This window comes from Bubalus bubalis, chromosome 3 (assembly GCF_019923935.1).
Source record: "Bubalus bubalis isolate 160015118507 breed Murrah chromosome 3, NDDB_SH_1, whole genome shotgun sequence".
Lineage (NCBI taxonomy): Eukaryota > Metazoa > Chordata > Mammalia > Artiodactyla > Bovidae > Bubalus > Bubalus bubalis.
Window position 1 is genome coordinate 147,298,370 of NC_059159.1, and position 18,806 is coordinate 147,317,175.

The 18,806-nt window shown below is 37.8% G+C and overlaps 1 protein-coding gene across 1 annotated transcript in view; it reads right to left on the reverse strand.

Annotated features, from left to right (window-relative positions):
- The window catches only part of LOC102409886 (serine/threonine-protein kinase MRCK alpha), a 53,501-nt gene extending 35,742 nt beyond the window's left edge, over positions 1-17,759 (reverse strand). Inside the window, exons 1-5 of the mRNA XM_044938464.2 lie at positions 17,586-17,759; positions 13,522-13,615; positions 13,017-13,147; positions 11,264-11,328; positions 6,556-6,632 (exon numbers count right to left, since the gene is read on the reverse strand). Coding sequence (XP_044794399.2) covers positions 6,556-6,632; positions 11,264-11,328; positions 13,017-13,147; positions 13,522-13,615; positions 17,586-17,656 — 438 coding nt within the window. The 5' untranslated portion in view covers positions 17,657-17,759. The remainder of the gene's footprint in view (positions 1-6,555; positions 6,633-11,263; positions 11,329-13,016; positions 13,148-13,521; positions 13,616-17,585) is intronic.
- Positions 17,760-18,806: the final 1,047 nt, after the last annotated feature.

The window sequence follows — 18,806 nt, forward strand, 5'->3', positions numbered from 1 at the left end:
ATTGTAGTTTTATAATAAATCTTGAACTTCTGGGACTTCTCTGGCAGTCCAGTGGTTAAGACTTCACCTTCTAGTGCAAGAGGTGCCTATTCCATCTCTGGCCGAGCAGCTAAGATCCCACAAGGCTTGTGGCCAAAAAACCAAAAACATAAAGTAGAAGCAATATTGTAACAAATTCAATAAAGACTTTAAAAATGGTCCACATCAAAAACATCAGAGAACAATATGGAGATTCCTTAACAAACTAGAAATAAAACTACCATATCACCCAGCAATCCCACTATGGTCATATACCCTGAGAAAACCACAATTCAGAAAGACACATGTACCCCAGTGTTTACTGCAACACTATTTATACTAGCCAGGACATGGAAGCAACCTAGATGTCCATTGACAGATGAATGGATAAAGAACATGTGATACATATATGCATACATATATACATTATATATATAATGGACTATTATTCAGCCATAAAAAGGAACAAATTTGAATCAGTTGTAGTGAGGTGGATGGACCCAGAGCCTGTTATACAGTGTGAAGTAAGTCAGAAAGAGAAAAACAAATATAGTATGTTAATGCATATATATGGAATCTAGAAAAATAGTACTGATGAACCTATTTGCAGGGAAGGAATGGACATGCAGACGTAGAGAAGAGATGTGTGACCACATTGCAAATTTCATGAGGAGAATAGAATTTAATCAGGATTATATTTAATCTTGATATTTTATATTAAATCTTTAATCTTGATGGAATCTTGATTGAATTGATATATTATCAGTAAACTCAAACAGGGGCTCTGTATCAACCTAGATGGGTGGGGTGGGGAGGGAGATGGGAGGGAGGTTCAAAAGGGAGGGGATATATGTATATCTATGGCTGATTCATGTTGAGGCTTGACAGAAAACAACAAAATTCTGTAAAGCAATTATCCTTCAATTAAAAAATAAATTAATTAAAAAATGAAGAATTAATATCTTTATAATATTGAGTCTTTCAATCTAGTGTTATAGACTATTTAACTTAGGCCCTTTCAAATATCTCTCTTTAAATTTTATAATATTTCTTCCTGGAAGCCTTCTAGCTATTGTTAGATTTGCTTCTAAATATTTGATTCCTTATGCTATTGTAAATGGTGTATGTTTAAAAAGGTAATTATTTAATATTCTAATATAATTACTTCATATTATTTAATATTCATATAGAGAGATGCATTTGATTTGAGTATATCGATGTGACATATATTTGTTTCTGTATATTGACATTGCAGTCAACATATTCTGTACATATAACATACTCTGTATATTGATTTTTATATACTGATATGGTAGTCAACCACCTTGCTAAACTATTAATAATTCTAATAATTTATTGAAAAGATCCTCAATTTCATAATGAATTTTATGTTCATAAACATAAATTTTTTTATTTTTTCATTTTTATACTTTTTTGCACTTCATACTTTTCATTTTTATACTTTGTTCATAAATATAAAAATAGAAAAGCTTGAGTATTTCACCACTATACAGTTATATACATATATAATTATTATTATATATAATGGCGGCACTAGTGGTAAAGAGGGCTTCCCAGGTGGTGCTAGTGGTAAAGAACCCGCCTGCCAATGCAGGAGAAGGTAAGAGACTTGGGTTTGATCCCTGGGTTGGGAAGAGTCCCTGGAGGAGGGCATGGCAACCCACTCTAGTATCCTTGCCTGGAGAATCCCATGGACAGAGGAGCCTGGTGGACTTTGGTCCATAGGGTTGCAGAGTCAGACATGACTGAAGTGACTTAGGATGGAGGATAATAATATTATATAACATATAATAATAATTATATAATATTAAATATTATTATTATATATGACTTTTGTTGCTGGTGCTGATATTTTTGATCAGATAAAGAAAGTTGTTTTCTATTTCTAGATTGGGAAGAAGGGTTTTGCTTTTCTATCATAAAAGGCTGTTGAATTTTTTCAGATGTTCTTATGCTTTTATTGAAATTATATGATTTATATTTTTAATCCATGAAAATCAAGATGGTGGAGTAGAGGGACGTATGCTTGTCTTCTCCTGCAAGAACACCGAAATTGCAACTAGCTGCTGAACAACCATCAACAGGAGAATGTTGGATCCCACAAAAGAAAGATACCCTGTGTCCAAGGGCAAAGAAGTCCCAACAAGACTTAGAATCAAATCTCATAACTGCTAGAGATGCTCAGAGGGTACAAACAAAACCTCATGCTCACCAGGACCCAGGGAAAAGTGCAGTGACCCCCACAAGAGACTGAACCAGACCTGCCTTTGAGTGTTTGAGGGTCTCCTGTGGAGGCACAGATCTGCAATGGCCTGCTATGGGGACAGGGGTTCTGGCTGCCGCAGACCTAAGAGGCACAGTGTGTGGCATAAGTCGTCTTGGAGGAGGTTGCCATTAGCCCCACCATAGAGCCACTGAGCCTACAAACTGGAGAACAATTATACCAAAGAAGTTCTTGCACTGTTGCAAAAGTTCTAGGGCCCAAAACAGACTTTCCAACCTGGGGATCTGAGAACCCTCTGGGAATTTGACTTTGAAGGGCAGTGGGATTTGATTACAGAACTTCCATAGGACTGGGGAAACAGACTCTTGGAAGGCCAAACAAAACCTTGTGCGTACCAGGACCCAGGAGAAAGGAGCAGTGACCCCACAAGAGACTGAGCCAGACTTTTAATATTTTTAATCTGTTACTGTGTTATATTTTTAATGTGTTACTGTGTTATGTTGATTCATTTTCCAGGAGGAGAGGGGGACGACAGAGGATGAGATGGCTGGATGGCATCACCGACTTGATGGACATGAGTTTGAGTGAACTCTGGGAGCTGGTGATGGACAGGGAGGCCTGGCGTGCTTCAATTCATGGGGTCACAAAGAGTCAGACATGACTGAGCGACTGGACTGAACTGAACTGAACTGAACTGAAAGTGAAACTTTGTGTATCTGTTCAGTTCAGTTCAGTCACTCTGTTGTGTCTGACTCTTTGCAACCCCATGGACTGCAGCCTGCCAGGCTTCCCTGTCCAACATCAACTCCTGGAGCTTGCTCAAACTTGTGTCCATCGAGTCAGTGATGCCATCCAACTGTCTCATCCTTTGTCGTCCCCTTCTCCTCCTGACTTCAATCTTTTCCAGCATCAGGGTCTTATAATACCAAATTGGTCATGCTGAGTTATTCTTTTTATTTTGTTTAGCAACTTTTTTTAAAGACTTAAAAATTTTTTCAACAATTGCAGGATTTCATGAGAATTCCCACTGTACAGCTGAGAGTATACAAAAGGTCAGATTTGGTATGTGTATGGTGCAGATGTTCTACCACGGGGCAATAGTGATAAAGTATAATGAAAACAGTGTATATAATCTTTGAACTGTTCCAAGGACATGGCAATCAGCATAGCTGAAGCCATGGATGTTCTTGTTAAATTTCAAACTAAAGTTCAAAGAATGCTTCTGTAACTTCAGCCAAAATAGTGGATTGTATACCTTTGTCTTTAACGAACACATGAGCATCATTATCTTAGCCTTACCCTCGATTATCTTTTAATGAGTGGCTAAAATTTAGGGCTGTGTTTTCAGTTAAGACAAAACCTATATTTTTCATAACAGGTATAGAACCAACAAAATACTCATTAATGTCAAAAGTAGAATTCTGTATGTTCACCAGTAAGATTAGACTTCTTCCTTCTAAAATATTCCTTATCAGGTTTTGGTATCAGGTTACACTAACCACGTAAAATAATTTGGGGAGTGTCTTAGTCAACTACAGCTGCCAAAACAAAACACATGGATTAGGTGACTAAACAGCAGGCATATATTTCTCATAGTTCTGGAGGCTGGATGTTTCAGAACAGGGTGCCAGTGTGGTTGGCTTCTGGTGAGAATTTTCTTTCTAGTTTGCAGACAGCCAGCTCCTCACTGTGCCCTCATATGGAAGAGGCCACCAATACTATCAGACAAGGGTCTCACTCTTACAATTTCATTTAACTGTTTAGTCGCTAGTCGTGTTCAATTCTTTCTGACCCTATGGACTATAGCCTGCCAGGCTCCTCTGTCTATGGGATTGTCCTGGCAAGAATACTGGAGTGGGTCGCCATGCCCTCCTCCAGGGGATCTTTCTGACCCAGGGATCGAACCCTTATCTCTTAATGGTTCCTGCATTGATGAGTGGGTTCTTTACCACTAGCATCACCTGGGAAGCCCATAAATATATATAAGGATATATTAAAAGATATAGACATTATAAGAAATTGTCTCACATAAATAGATCATAAATAATTTCCTTAAATAAATAAAAGATTAAAACATATACATATATATATAAACATAAGGACATATAAAAAGATACAGATATAAGGAATTGGCTCACATGATTATGGAACATACCAGAAGGAGATATTGATACATAAATAGATAGTGATATAAATTCCTGTTGGTTCTGTTCCTCTGGAGAGCCCTAAACCAGATTTTGATGCTCAGAAGAGACTGGTTCCAAGTTGGGAAAAGAGTATGTCAAGGCTGTATATTGTTACCCTGATTATTTAACTTATATGCAGAGTACATTATGTGAAATGCTCGTCTGGATGAAGCACAAATGGAATCAAGATTGCTGGGAGAAATATCAATAACCTCAGATATGCAGATGATACCACCCTTATGGCAGAAAGTGAAGAGGAACTAAAGAGCTTCTTGATGAAGGTGAAAGAGGAGAGTGAAAAAACTGGCTTAAAACTCAACATTCAAAAAACTAAGATCATGGCATCCAGTTCCATCACTTCATGACAAATAGATGGGAAAACAATGGAAACAGTGAGAGATTTTATTTTGGGGGGCTCCAAAATCACTGCAGATGGTGACTGCAGCCATGAAATTAAAAGACAATTGCTCTTTGGAAGAAAAGTTATGACAAATCTTTTCAACATATTAAAGAGCAGAGACATTACCGACAATGGTCCATATAGTCAAAGCTATGGTTTTTCCAGTAGTCATGTATGGATGTGAAAGTTGGACCATAAAGAAGGCTGAGCACCAAAGAATTTATGCTTTTGAACTGTGGTCTTGGCGAAGACTCTTAAGAGGCCCCTGGACTGCAAGGAGATCAAACCAGTCAATTCTAAAGGAAATGAATCCTGGACCTTCATAGTCTGTGGGGTCACAAAGAGTCAGACACGACTGAGTGCCTAACACTTCCACTTTCACATGAATGAACCCATAGGACATTATGGTAAGTGAAATAAGCCAGTTACAGAAGACAAATACTACATGATTCCACTTATGGGAAAAATCTAAAGTAGTCAAACTCATAGAAGTAGAGAGGGGAAAGCTGGTTGCTGATGACTAGAGGAGAGGAAAAGTGGGGAAACATCTGTCAATGAGTACAAAGTTTCACTTATGCAAAATGAATGAATTCTGGAGATCTGCTGTACAAAGTTGTGCCAATAGCTAACCACATTGCATTGTGTACTTGAAAACTTGTTAAGAGGGTTTATGTTAAGTGTTCTTACAGGAATGGCAGTAAGAGACCATATTTCTGCCAGGGATGGCAGTCCAGTAGTTAGGACTCCCTGCTTCCACTGCTGAGGGCCTCGGTTCAATCCCTGGTCAGAGAACTAAGATCCAGCAAGCAATGTGGGGACAAAAGTGTTTCTACAACAACAATAAAAAGAAGCACAAGGAAATTTTTTGAGGTAATGGATAGATGTATTACTTTGATTGTGGTGATAGTTTCATGGGTGTATGAGTATGTACAAAGTCATCAAATTGTACATACATTAAATATGTACATCAGTTATACATCAATTGCACCTAAATAAAGTTTTTAAAAATAAATAGATAAAGTGAAACATCTCTATTAACTGTTACAGTTCTTAGTTTCCTGACTGGAACCAGACACATATCCAAGGATTCCCCAAAAACAGAATGGGTAAATAAACTACTGTATATTCACATAATGGATGATCACATATATTGAAATACAGTTGAACATATTATTACTACACATAAATGAGGCTCACCCACTCAAAGCTGTGATACAAAAGAACGTGTACAGGGTGATTCTGCTTACATACTAAAATTAAATCATCTTGTTTAGGGATGCATACATTCACTGAGTGTAAAAACATAACAAAAAGCAAGGTGAGCAGCAGAGTAGCAATTGCCCCCAGCAGAAAGAGAGGGTTTGCTGTTTCTGAGGACGGGCACACTTGTGGGGCATCAGTCATGTTTCCGATTTTCACCTGAGAGCAGGTAACAGAGGTGTTTTACATACTTTTCTCTATGTGTGTCAGAATTCATGATGTAAAATATTTTGTTATTTTAATTCTAATATAGATGACTTTACAGCCTACATAACCTTGCAGCCTTATTTCCATGAAAACTGTTTCTTTGTTATGTGCTATGTCAAGCCTCCAGTTCTCTCCCATGGAATATTAAAAGAGTTTTACTGCAAAGGGAAGTGATACTCTGAAAGCATCAGTGACTTCTGAAGTGGAGGCAGCACATACCCAAGAAGTTTAGTACTTACTTCACACTGAGCCACTGCATTAGAAGTTGTATTAAAAAGTGCCAAGGAAGATGAACTTGGGTCTTGTAGCACTAAACCTGGAAGACAACAGCAAGCAGTTTATAAATGAGAAAACTGAAACCAGCATTCATGCCTTTTTCAACCTTAATCTCTTTAAAATTGTTTTCAGACCATATTTTTGGAGATAACCTGACTTACGTGTGTGTGTGCGTGCTAAGTTTCTTCAGTTGTGTCTGACTCTGTGCGACGCTATGAGCTGTAGCCCACCAGGTTCTCTGTCCAAGGAATTCTCCAGACAAGAATACTAGAGTGGGTTGCCATGCCCTCCTCCAGGGGATCTTCCTGACCCAGAAATGGAAACCACGTCTCTTACGTCTCCTGCATTGGCAGGCAGGTTCTTTAAAACTAGTGCCACCTGGGAAGTCCTTGTATACATATTTAAATCAAAATAGGTTTATATTTATTTTTATATATTAAATATATCTGAGAATTATGCATCTCAAATGAAATAATTTTAGCAAATTTATGTAAACTTATAATGAAACTATATAAATAAATTATGTAAGTTTTCATGAATTACCTCCTGTGTGTCAAGTCATTGCTTTATTTTCCTTAATTGTATTACATTTAAATAAATTTTGAAACATTTTTAGAAGCCTCAAGGGGATTTCAGCAATATGGTCATGCCAGTGATAGATGCTTTTTCTATGTTAGCTTCTCCCCACAGCAGGAATGAATTTCAAATTATTCCTCCCAGGTACCTAGTACAATTATCTGTTAGTATCCCCAGGATATGGCTTCCAGTACGCTTGCAGATAGCAAAGTCCTCTGATGCTCGAGTTCTTTACATGAAGTAATGTAGTATTTGCATGTAATAACCTACCCACCTCCTCCTCTATACTTTAAATCATCTCTAGGTTACTTATAGTACTGAATACAATGTAAATGCTATGTTAATAGTTGCTGGAAGCTGGCAAATTCAATATAAATTCTATGTAAATAGAATGGTGCACAGCAAAGTCAAGTTTTCCTTTTTGGAACTTTCCATAAATCTTTTGTTTTGTATTTTTTATCTGAGTTTGGGTAAATCCACAGACATGGAACTCACAGATATGGAGGGTCAAATGTATGCATTTCTTAGCTTAAGTTATCTATAAGAAGAACACAGGCAGATATAAAACAAATATTAATTATACTTAAAACTTTTATGATAGTATCAAGGCTTTATTTATTTAGACAAATAAAATAGCCAACTACAAGTTTCTTTTTTCCTTAAAGGAATTTTAAAGAAATTCCATACATTATCATTTAGCAATTGTATGAACTTTAAATATATTAAAAAATAAAATCTTATGGTATGAGTATACCTTTATTTAAGTATGAGAGAAGAAAAAGTAGGAATGTAGACCTTCTCCAATAAACATACATTTAACAACTGATATTGCCATGAGTGTGGATTTTCCAGCTCTAAATTGCTAACACAATTTCTTAATAATCAAATAAGGAAATGTGTTCAGAAATGTCACATAATACTGCATAAGGATTGTACTGCTCTACAGCATTCAGGGAAAAAAATAATGGTAAAAACAAAACTGTGACAAATAAAAATGAAACAGTGACAGACTTCATTTTTTGGGGGGCTTCAAAATCACTGCAGATGGCGACTGCAGCCATGAAATTAAAAGACTCTTGCTCCTTGGAAGAAAAGTTATAACCAATCTAGACAGCATACTGAAAAGCAGAGACATTACTTTGCCAACTAACGTCTGTCTAGTCAAGGCTATGGTTTTTCCAGTAGTTATGTATGGATGTGAGAGTTGGACTATAAAGAAAGCTGAGCGCCAAAGAATTGAAGCTTTTGAACTGTGGTGTTGGAGAAGACTCTTGAGAGCCCTTGGGACTGCAAGGAGATCCAACCAGTCCATCCTAAAGGAAATCAGTCCTGAATATTCATTAGAAGGACTGATGTTGAAGCTGAAACCAATACTTTGGCCACCTGATGCAAAGAACTGACTCACTGGGAAAGACTCTGATGCTGGGAAAGATTGAAGGTGGGAGAAGGGGATGATAGAAGATGAGATGGCTGGATGGCATCACCGACTCAATGGACATGAGTTTGAGTAAACTCTGGGAGTTGATGTTGGACAGGGAGGCCTGGTGTGCTGCAGTCCATGGGGTTGCAAAGAGTCGGACACGACTGAGTGACTGAACTAAACTGAACTGAAAAATAAAACTTCATGTGAAAATCTTAAAATGTTAACTTGATAAAGTATTGTGATAATATATAGTCTTCATTTTTAGGTTCCTTCAAAAAAAATGTCAAGCCTAGCACTACTCCCACTTATCAAGGTTTTGGGGTCCTGAAGGACCCCATCTGCTGCTGTTCTATAGTGAGCAATACCCTGGCCTTGATTCCTTTGCTGGAGCATCTGCCCTGAGGCCACCACCATCTGAACTTGCTATATCACTTATTCTATATTCAGTGCATCACTTATTCTACCTCTCTCTTGAATTAGGACCTATCTTGGTTCTTGTCTTTGTAAGGATACTCAAGTTCTTTTTAATTGTTTCTTCTACTGTCCATAAAAAGTCAACCCACAAATATTTATTAGACAAATATTTACTTCCAGAGTTTGCCTATCTTGAATTCCTGATTCACCTATTCTTTCCCCTCCAGAATGTTGATCAACTCTTGCAGGTTCATCCCACTCTGATACAATCCAATGTGAACCAAAAAACTGTGGAATGAAAGGAATGGTGAACTCAGGCGGAAGCTCCACTAACATATTTGCATAAGAAGCAGCTTCTGTTGAGAAAATGAAATATCCCTTCAAAGGGTTAAAGGTAACACCCACAGTTTATTTTTTAAAATAAACTCTATATAAAATGGAGTATTACTCAGCCATAAAAAAGAATAAAATTGGGTCATTTGTAGTGATGTGGATGAATCCAGAGTCTGTCATACAGAGTGAAGTAAGTCAGAAAGAGAAAAGCAAATATATATGAATGCATATATATGGAATCTAGAAAAATGGTACTGATGAATCTAGTTTCAGGGCAGGAACAGAGATGCAGACATAGAGAATAGACTTGATGACACAGCGGGGGAAGAAGAGGGTGGGATGCACTAAGAGAGTAGCATTGACATATAGACACTTCTATGTATAAAATAGGTAACTAGTGGGAAGTTGCTGTATAACACAGGAGCTCAACCTGATGGTCTGTAACAACCTAGAGGGATGGGGAGTGGGAGGGAGGTTTAAGAGGGAAGGCCCTTATGTATCAGTTCAGTTCAGTTCAGTCGCTCAGTCGTGTCCGACTCTTTGCAACCCCGTGAACTGCAGCACGCCAGGCCTCCCTGTCCATCACCAACTCCCGGAGTTTACCCAAACTCATGTCCATTGAGTTGGTGATGCCATCCAACCATCTCATCCTCTGTCGTCCCCTTCTCCTCCTGCCCTCAATCTTTCCCAGCACCAGGGTCTTTTCAAATGAGTCAGCTCTTCACATCAGGTGGCCAAAATATTGGAGTTTCAGCTTCAGCATCAGTCCTTCTAATGAACACCCAGGATTGATTTTCTTTAGGATGGACTGGTTGGATCTCCTTACAGTCCAAGGGACTCTCAAGAATCTTCTCCAAGACCACAGATCAAAAGCATCAATTCTTCTGTGCTCACATAGAGCCAGACATCCTGGAATGTGAAGTCAAGTGGGCCTTAGGAAGTATCACTATGAACAAAGCTAGTGGAGGTGATGGAATTCCAGTTCAGCTATTTCAAATCCTAAAAGATGATGCGGTGAAAGTGCCGCACTCAATATGCCAGCAAATATGGAAAACTCAGCAGTGGCCACAAGACTGGAAAAGGTCAGTTTTCATTCCAGTCCCAAAGAAAGGCAATGCCAAAGAATGCTCAAACTACCGCACAATTGCACTCATCTCACACGCTAGCAAAGTAACGCTCAAAATTCTCCACGCTAGGCTTCAGCAACACGTGAACTGTGAACTTCCAGATGTTCAAGCTGGTTTTAGAAAAGGCAGAGGAACCAGAGATACTTATGGCTGATTCACATTTTTCTATGGCAGAAACCAACATAATATTATAATGCAATTATCCTCCAATTAAAAGATTTTTAAAAATGCACCATGGGAAAAAAGTGGAGGAGGATCAGGAGCATCCTGATGCAAATCTGAGGCATCTCCCATGATGATGTCTCCTCAGCTGCACTTCGCCATCTCCCCACTTTGATTCCTACAGCTCTGAACACACAGACATGCACTGCCTTGACTCTGTTTAATTTGAATAGCAAATTTACCCATTGCCAGAGTGGCTTTGCCTTATGCTGTGACACATGGGAGCTTCCCAAAACTGGGATGTGACTGGTACAAAATGAAAAAATTGTATTACAAAAGGTCTTTATAAAAGATAATTCCACTTAAAGTAAAATACTTTGCTTCCACTATGATAGAAAAATCTCTTAAGTTGTATAAAATAAAACCAAACAAAATTACTCTTTGAACATTTTATCAAACAAGAGTAGACATACACACAAACCTTAACCTTGGGCTCCAAGCTGGCTTATGAGAGCTAATCTTCCACTTGCATAGTAAACTGGTTCCCTAGTTAACTGGACTCATGGACATGGAGTGCAATAGGTACTGATTTAAGCAACAGTTAGCCCCATACCCTTTTAGATCTGAGTGTCTCACCTTTACTCGGGTGTTCAATTTCTAACCACAGATCAGATTGGTACTTCTCTCTGGCTTTCATTTTACTAAAAGAGGCAGAGAAAAGGGAAGACACCATTAAATGCAAAGTGCAGGAGACTGACCTATAAGTGGATCTCACTTAACTGGAAGGTAGGGCTAATGCAGTTAGAGACTTCAGTCAAGCTGAATTTATTACTTATAACATTCCAAATAAAATGTATCAGGGTTTGTTTCATAGGGAATTGAAATAATGGAGCAAATAAATGTATATACATATACTATTTTCTGTCTGATTTACATGCCTACTTTTAAGCAAATGTGTGAACTGAGATGTTCTGTGCATAAGATGAAATAATGTGTTTATTTTTTCTGGAAGATTATACATTGTATCATCCACACACTGAGGAATGTCTTTTTCATGTTTAAATGAAGTATACAGTATAACTGGATCATTTGTAACATATGAAGCTTTTGGCTTTAAGTATTACAACTTTTACATTGAAGTTGATTCAAATGTTAATAATTACAGTTAAGTGAATTAGTCTTTAAGCCCGAAAGAGGCCCTCAGAGGCTTATATTTCTTCTTGACTCATTAAAATGACTCTTTTGGAGCACATTGATGTAGGAAACAGCTGTCATGTTTATATTTTCACACTGGTTTTGAATTTTCTTGCTTTTTTTCCTTTTACTCTCTGATACTGCTGCTGCTGCTGCTAAGTCGCTTCAGTCATGTCTGACTCTGTGCGACCCCATAGACCGAAGCCCACCAGGCTCCCCCGCCCCTGGGATTCTCCAGGCAAGAACACTGGAGTGGGTTGCCATTTCCTTCTCCAATGCAGGAAAGTGAAGTTGCTCAGTCTTGCCCGACTCTTAGCGACCCCATGGACTGCAGCCTACCAGGCTCCTCCATCCATGGGATTTTCCAGGCAAGAGTACTGGAGTGGGGTGCCATTGCTTTCTCCACTCTCTGATACTCTACCACCTCAAATACACTGATGTATTTATCAGCTATGTTTACGGTCTATTTGTATGATTATCATATTGTCATACACATTGTTCTTGCCTGGAGAATCCCAGGGATGGGGGAGCCTGGTGGGCTGCCATCTATGGAGTCGCAGAGAGTTGGACACGACTGAAGCAACTTAGCAGCAGCAGCAGCATACACATTGTTGGAGTTTAATTTGCTCTATGTTTGTGATAAGAATAAAACAAACTGCTTTACTGACCAGCAAACAGAATGGAGAAAAGCAGCCTTTAAAAAATACACATATTGCCATGTGCAAGTTACAGCTATAATTAAAAATATATGGAAACTAACCTCAGTAGAAGTTAAAGGTCATTTAATAGTTAAAGGTCCATGGGAAATATGCCTCATTTTGAGTTTACCTCATCCTATTACTATTCAAAAGATTTTTTCTACGTATACAAGGTATTTCTTACTAGAGGATTTGGGGTACCTGTGAATCAAGGAAATTTTGCAAATAAGGAGAAAACAACAGAAATTTCATTCACAGATGATTTAGTTTTTAGTATTATTGATATCATTTTGTAGAGATACTGGAATCAATTAAAGCCTGTTGAAAGTACATATGTTAAAAGTAACTAATTGGTTTCAAACTTTCATCATTTTTCGTAGAAATAAATCTATTCTTTAAAAAAACCCATACTTTATGTCTTAGGAAGAAACTAAACACAACACTTTGCAAACAGATTATAAAACAATCATTTAAAAAATGGTATCAGTTGGTCTCACCAGTTTAGAGTGACTGGCACAGCCTCTGGGAGGATCTTTCTGGAAATTTTCTCTCTGTCCAAAGCTGACTCCAACATAATCATAGCTGACATATCCAGTTTATCACATTGCTCCATTGCCCCCGGCATTTTCTACAAAATCAGGTAAGTAGGTTTTGAGTTCCATCTTAAGTTTACAAAATTTTAAATCACCTCTAGAAAAAGTTAGGAGGTGCTGGGGACTATTAGTTTTCTTGAATAGTAAACAGAAAACTGATTGTTAAAATGTATTATTTTTCAATAAATTTGGGGATAGTATTAAAAATTCATGTGAACAGTCTCATTTTTATTCTTATAATTCTGGTAACTGCCTCCCTTTCCAAAAAAAGTAGGGCTGATCTCTTATGAAAAGGCATTTTTCAGGCTGAAATCCAATGAACTGAGATTATTCAGCAAGTTTATTATCATCATTTTAGCTTTCCTTTTTTCCATTTTATGAGCCTTCCTGGGCTGTGATTGACACTCACTCTTGCTCCTAAAACCAAGCTGGAATTTCTTAAAGACTCCTCTTCTTTGGTTTTTTCTAACACCAAGTCCTGAGACTCTTTTTCATCCTTGATGCTATAATATAGAAAGTAAAAGACAGATAAAGGCAAACATAGAAAAAAATTAACCAACCTAATGAGGATAAAGAAAGATACAGGACAGCAAATCTTAGCACAAAGTACTTAAGGAGTCATAACAAATAATTTCTGACCAACAGAAAAGAGTAAAAATCTAGAGATACCTCTAAAATATATGTTATCCTGGATTTTTATAATGCTCATTAGAAAATGTGAAATGGTTGACCAGATTTAGGGCACACTGGACAACAGTAGACTTCTTCCAGGTTCAGATCATGTAGTTGGAGAAACCATTAATTCAAGGCAAAGATAGTTTTCAGTCAGTTCAGTTCAGTCGCTCAGTCGTGTCTGACTCTTTGTGACCCCATGGACTGCAGCACGCCAGGGCTCCCTGTCCATCACCAACTCCCAGAGTTTTCTCAAACTCATGTCTATTGAGTCGGTGATGCCATCCAACCATCTCATCCTCTGTCGTCCTCTTCTCCTCCCACCTTCAATCTTTCCCAGCATCAGGGTCTTTTCAAATGAATCAGTTCTTTGCCAAAGTGACCAAAGTATTGGAGTTTTAGCTTTAGCATCAGTCCTTCCGGTGAATATTCAGGACTGATTTCTTTTAGGATGGACTGGTTTGCTCTCCTTGCAGTCCCAGGGACTTTCACGAGTCTTCAACACCACAGTTCAAAAGCATCAGTTCTTTGGTGCTCAGCTTATAGTTTTACTGACTTAATTAAGGAAGGTCACTATTCCAAACTGTTTCTTCTTAGAGACTAATTAAAATATTAATGTAATCATTGAAAATCCACACTACGCCCATATGTAAAATAGCTTACTGGTAAGCATAGTGTATGAGTCCCTTGGGGCTCAGCTGGTAAAGAACCTGCCAGCTAATGCAGGAGACACAAAAGACACAGATTTGATCCCTGGGTCAAAAAGATAACTTGGAGAAAGAGATGGCAACCTGATCCAGTATTCTTGACTGGAAAATTCCAAAGAGTCAGACACGACTGAACATGCACACACACACACAAGCATTACATACAGTCTACACTACTTTATTAATATAACAGCATTAAACCTCCATTCCTAGAGGATCACTCAGTTAATGGGATAGTTAGTCCTATCACTCTCTAGGAAACGCTGAGGCTGGCAAATAAAAAATGCAAGTATAAAAGCAAATGAAAGAAAATTTTGGACATACAAAGAGGTAGGAAGTGTATGACACAGACTTTTCTGAAAGAAGTCTTCCAGGATGTTCTCTAGTGCAAGACAAACACTGAATTCAAGAGCGAGGGAAGACAGGAAACACAAGAACACGGAAACATAATTAGTCACTTATGATTACATCTAAAATATTGTCAGTAAATAATAAACTGGATCTAAACTCCCATATGATGCCAGAGTTAGAACTGGAGTGGAACTATCAGAATTCTTTTTTAAAAATTAATTTATTTATTTTAATTGGAGGCTAATTACTTTACAATATTATGGTGGGTTTTGCCATACATTGACATGAATCAGCCATGGGTGTATATGGTTGTCCCCCATCCTGAACCCTCCTCCCCGCTCTCTCCCCATCCCATCCCTCAGGGTTGTCCCAGTGCACTGGCTTTCGGTGCCCTGTTTCATGCATCAAACTTGGACTGGTGACCTATTTCACTTATGGTAATATACATGTTTCACTTCTATTCTCTCAAATCATCCCACCTTCGCCTTCTCCCACAGAGTCCAAAAGTCTGTTTTTTCTATCTGTGTTTCTTTTGCTGTCTCACATATAGGGTCATCATTACCATTTTTTCTAAATTCCATATATATGTATTAATATACTGTATTGGTGTTTTTCTTTCTGACTTACTTATAGTGGAACTTTTTGAAACAAGCATACATCTCACATATACTTACATGTGATACATGATATATATGAAGGGCTTTTAAGAGAAAAAAAAAATTTTTCTAGTGTGGCTTTCCTGGATGTTAATAATCAAAGAAGCAAACTGGATGCAATGTTTGAACAAATTCTTAGTGAAATTAAAAGGAAATAATTGCCAATGAACAAATCATAATGAAAAGAGTTTAGACAGAACACACAAACCAAAATATGTGCAAGGAAGAAACATAACAGTGAGACTAGTGTAGGCACTGGTTACATACTCCTGGGAACCAATTTGGTTCTACCTCCTAGGACTAATGTGAGTCTAAATATATTAAAAGCATCTGAGAATTAAGACACAAATGGAAAATGATTATTTATTTAGTTGGCAGAGGAGTTAGAAGCATCTGAAATATATACATTCAAAAAATTATGACAAATAAATGGGGGGAAAGTGGAAACAGTAACAGATTTTATTTTCTTGGGCTCCAAAATCACTGAGAGAACAGTGACTGTAGCCACGAAATGAAAAGACATTTGCTTCTTGGAAGAAAAGCTATGACAAACTCAGATAGCATATTAAAAAACATATTACTTTGCCAATAGTGAAGTGGCTCAGTCGTGTCCGACTCTTTGCGACCCCATGGACTGTAGCCTACCAGGCTCCTCTGTCCATGGGACTTTTCCAGGCAATAATACTGTAGTGGATTGCCATTTCCTTCTCCAGGGGATCTTCCCAACCCAGGGATTGAACCCGGATTTCCTGCATTGTAGACAGACACTTTACCGTCTGAGCTATGGCTTTTGCCAATATTGATGAATGGATGTGAGAGCTGGATCATAAAGAAGGCTGAGTGCCAAATTAATGCTTTCAAACTGTGGTGCTGGAAAAGACTCTTGAGAGTCCCTTGGACAGCAAGGAGATCAAACCAGTCAATCCTATGGGAAATAAACCCTGAATATTCACTGGAAGGACTGATGCTGAAGCTAAAGCACCAATACTTTGGCCACCTGATGCGAAGAGCCAACTCATTAGAAAAGACCCTGATGCTGGGAAAGATTAAGGGCAAGAAGAGAAGGGGATGACAGGGATGAGATGGTTGGATGGCATCAATGACTCAATAGACATGAGTTTAAGCAAACTCCAGGAGATAGTGAAGGACAGGGAAGCCTGGCATGCTGCAGTTCATGGAGTTGCAAAGAGTCAGACATGACTTAGCAACTGAACAACAATATATCCAAACCTCAAAAGATATATAGATACATATATACATGTGTATGTGTGTGTGTATGTATATAAAATTTTGCCTCATTTACTTTGTCTATCACTCACTTTCTATATTTTTTTCTAAATTATTAAATTGCAGACACAAGGATTTATTACCCTTAAATACTTAAATATAAGAACACTTCTTATATAACCACAGTACAAAAATAAAAAACTAGAAATTCAACATTGACACACTATTAACTAAAATATAGACTATATTCAAATTTTAAAAAATTGCCCTAATATATATTTACATATGTGTGTATATACACACATATGTATGTATGTTTGTGTATACATATTTATATTTGCATATTGTGGACACACAACTTTTTTGTTGTTATTTTTAAACATACACCAAAAAAGAGTTCACAGAAAGTGTCATAATTCTAAGTCTCATTCAAAACCTTAAACTTGATAAATCAAGAAAATAAATTGAAGGATGTTTGATAAACACAGTTAGTTTCCTACTTCATTAATTTCATGAGGTATTTAAAAATAGTGTGACCTGTATTTCTAAGCACCATTTCTTGTTATAATTAGTGAGAAAAGAAATTAGAAATTTAGCTTAAAAAACATACTGAAAGCAGAAGTCCAGAGATCCAACTCTAAGTATAAATGCAATATAGTGTATATTTTTAAAAAGTATAGTTGAGTTATTACTGGTAAATTTGTACAAGGAAATGGCAACCCACTCCAGTATTCTTGCCTTGTTAATCCCTGGAGCCTGGCGTGCTACTATCCATGTGGTTGCAAAGAGTTGGACATGACTTAGTGATTCAGCAACAACTGGTAAATTAACAGGAAAAAAACTAGATGGGCCTGACGTACCTTCCTGATGCATCCTTTAAAGGCTTATAATCATTCAACCTATAGAATAAGGAAGTTCTGTCTTTGCTCATAGTGACATGAAAAGTCCCAGGGTTTCCCCTCCTGGAGATCTTGGTGGAGAAGGAAGGCTGGGAAGTCTAGCTCTAAGTCTTCCAATTGTCCAAAGGATCTGCCGGGGTGAGGCCAACTGCTGCTCCCTGGGGCTGGAAGGGTCCTGCCCCAGGGTTCCAAGGTCAGTTCTGACTTCAGTGGCAGTTAAGTGAGAAGACTCAACTGTGCAGGCTTGATGGGCATCCATGTGTAATGGTCCAGCCTGTGAGAAAGGAGGAAATCATTCCCTGGAACACAGAATGAGAGTCATCCAGGAGGGTATTCTGGTGATGACATTGTGATACTAGATCATTAGACACAATCCTTGACTTGAACTTTCATATATAACACACATATATGAAATAGATATGAATTTATATTGTTGTTGTTCAGTCACTAAGTTGTGTCTGATTCTTTGTGACCTCATGGACTGCAGCACTCCAGGCTGCCCTGTCCTTCACTATCTCCCAGAGTTTGCTCAAACTCATGTCCATTGAATCAGTGATGTTATCCAACCATTTCATACTCTGCTGCCCCCTTCTCCTCCTGCCCTTATATATATATGAATATATACATGTATGCGTGCTAAGTCACTTCAGTTGTATCCAACTCTGTGTGACCCTATGGACTGTAGCCCACCAGGCTGCTCTGTCCATAGGATTCTCCAGGCAAGAATAATGGAGCGGGTTGCCATGCCCTTCCTCCAGGGGATCTTCCTGACCCAGGGGTCAAACACACGTCTCATGTCTCCTGCATTGGCAGGTGAGTTCTTTACCACTAGCGCTACATATATATATGTATATATATATCAAGAAGGAATTGTTATAAGTTGTTTTACAATTTTTTATTCTGTTTTGTTTTGTTGAGATACTTCCTTTTGGTAACTGTCAATTTTGATAAAATTTGAAACTTGTAGAAAATCATAACACTAAACAAAGAGGTCCTGTAAATTGTTTATTAAATTTAACATTTTAAACATTTTGTCCCACATACTTTCTCTCTCTTTCACTCTCTTTTTCTCCATTTTTTTCCCTGAATCATCTGAAAATAAGTCAAAGACACTAGACTTTATTAAAAGATGCTTACTTCTTGGAAGGAAAGTTACGACCAACCTAGACAGCATATTAAAAA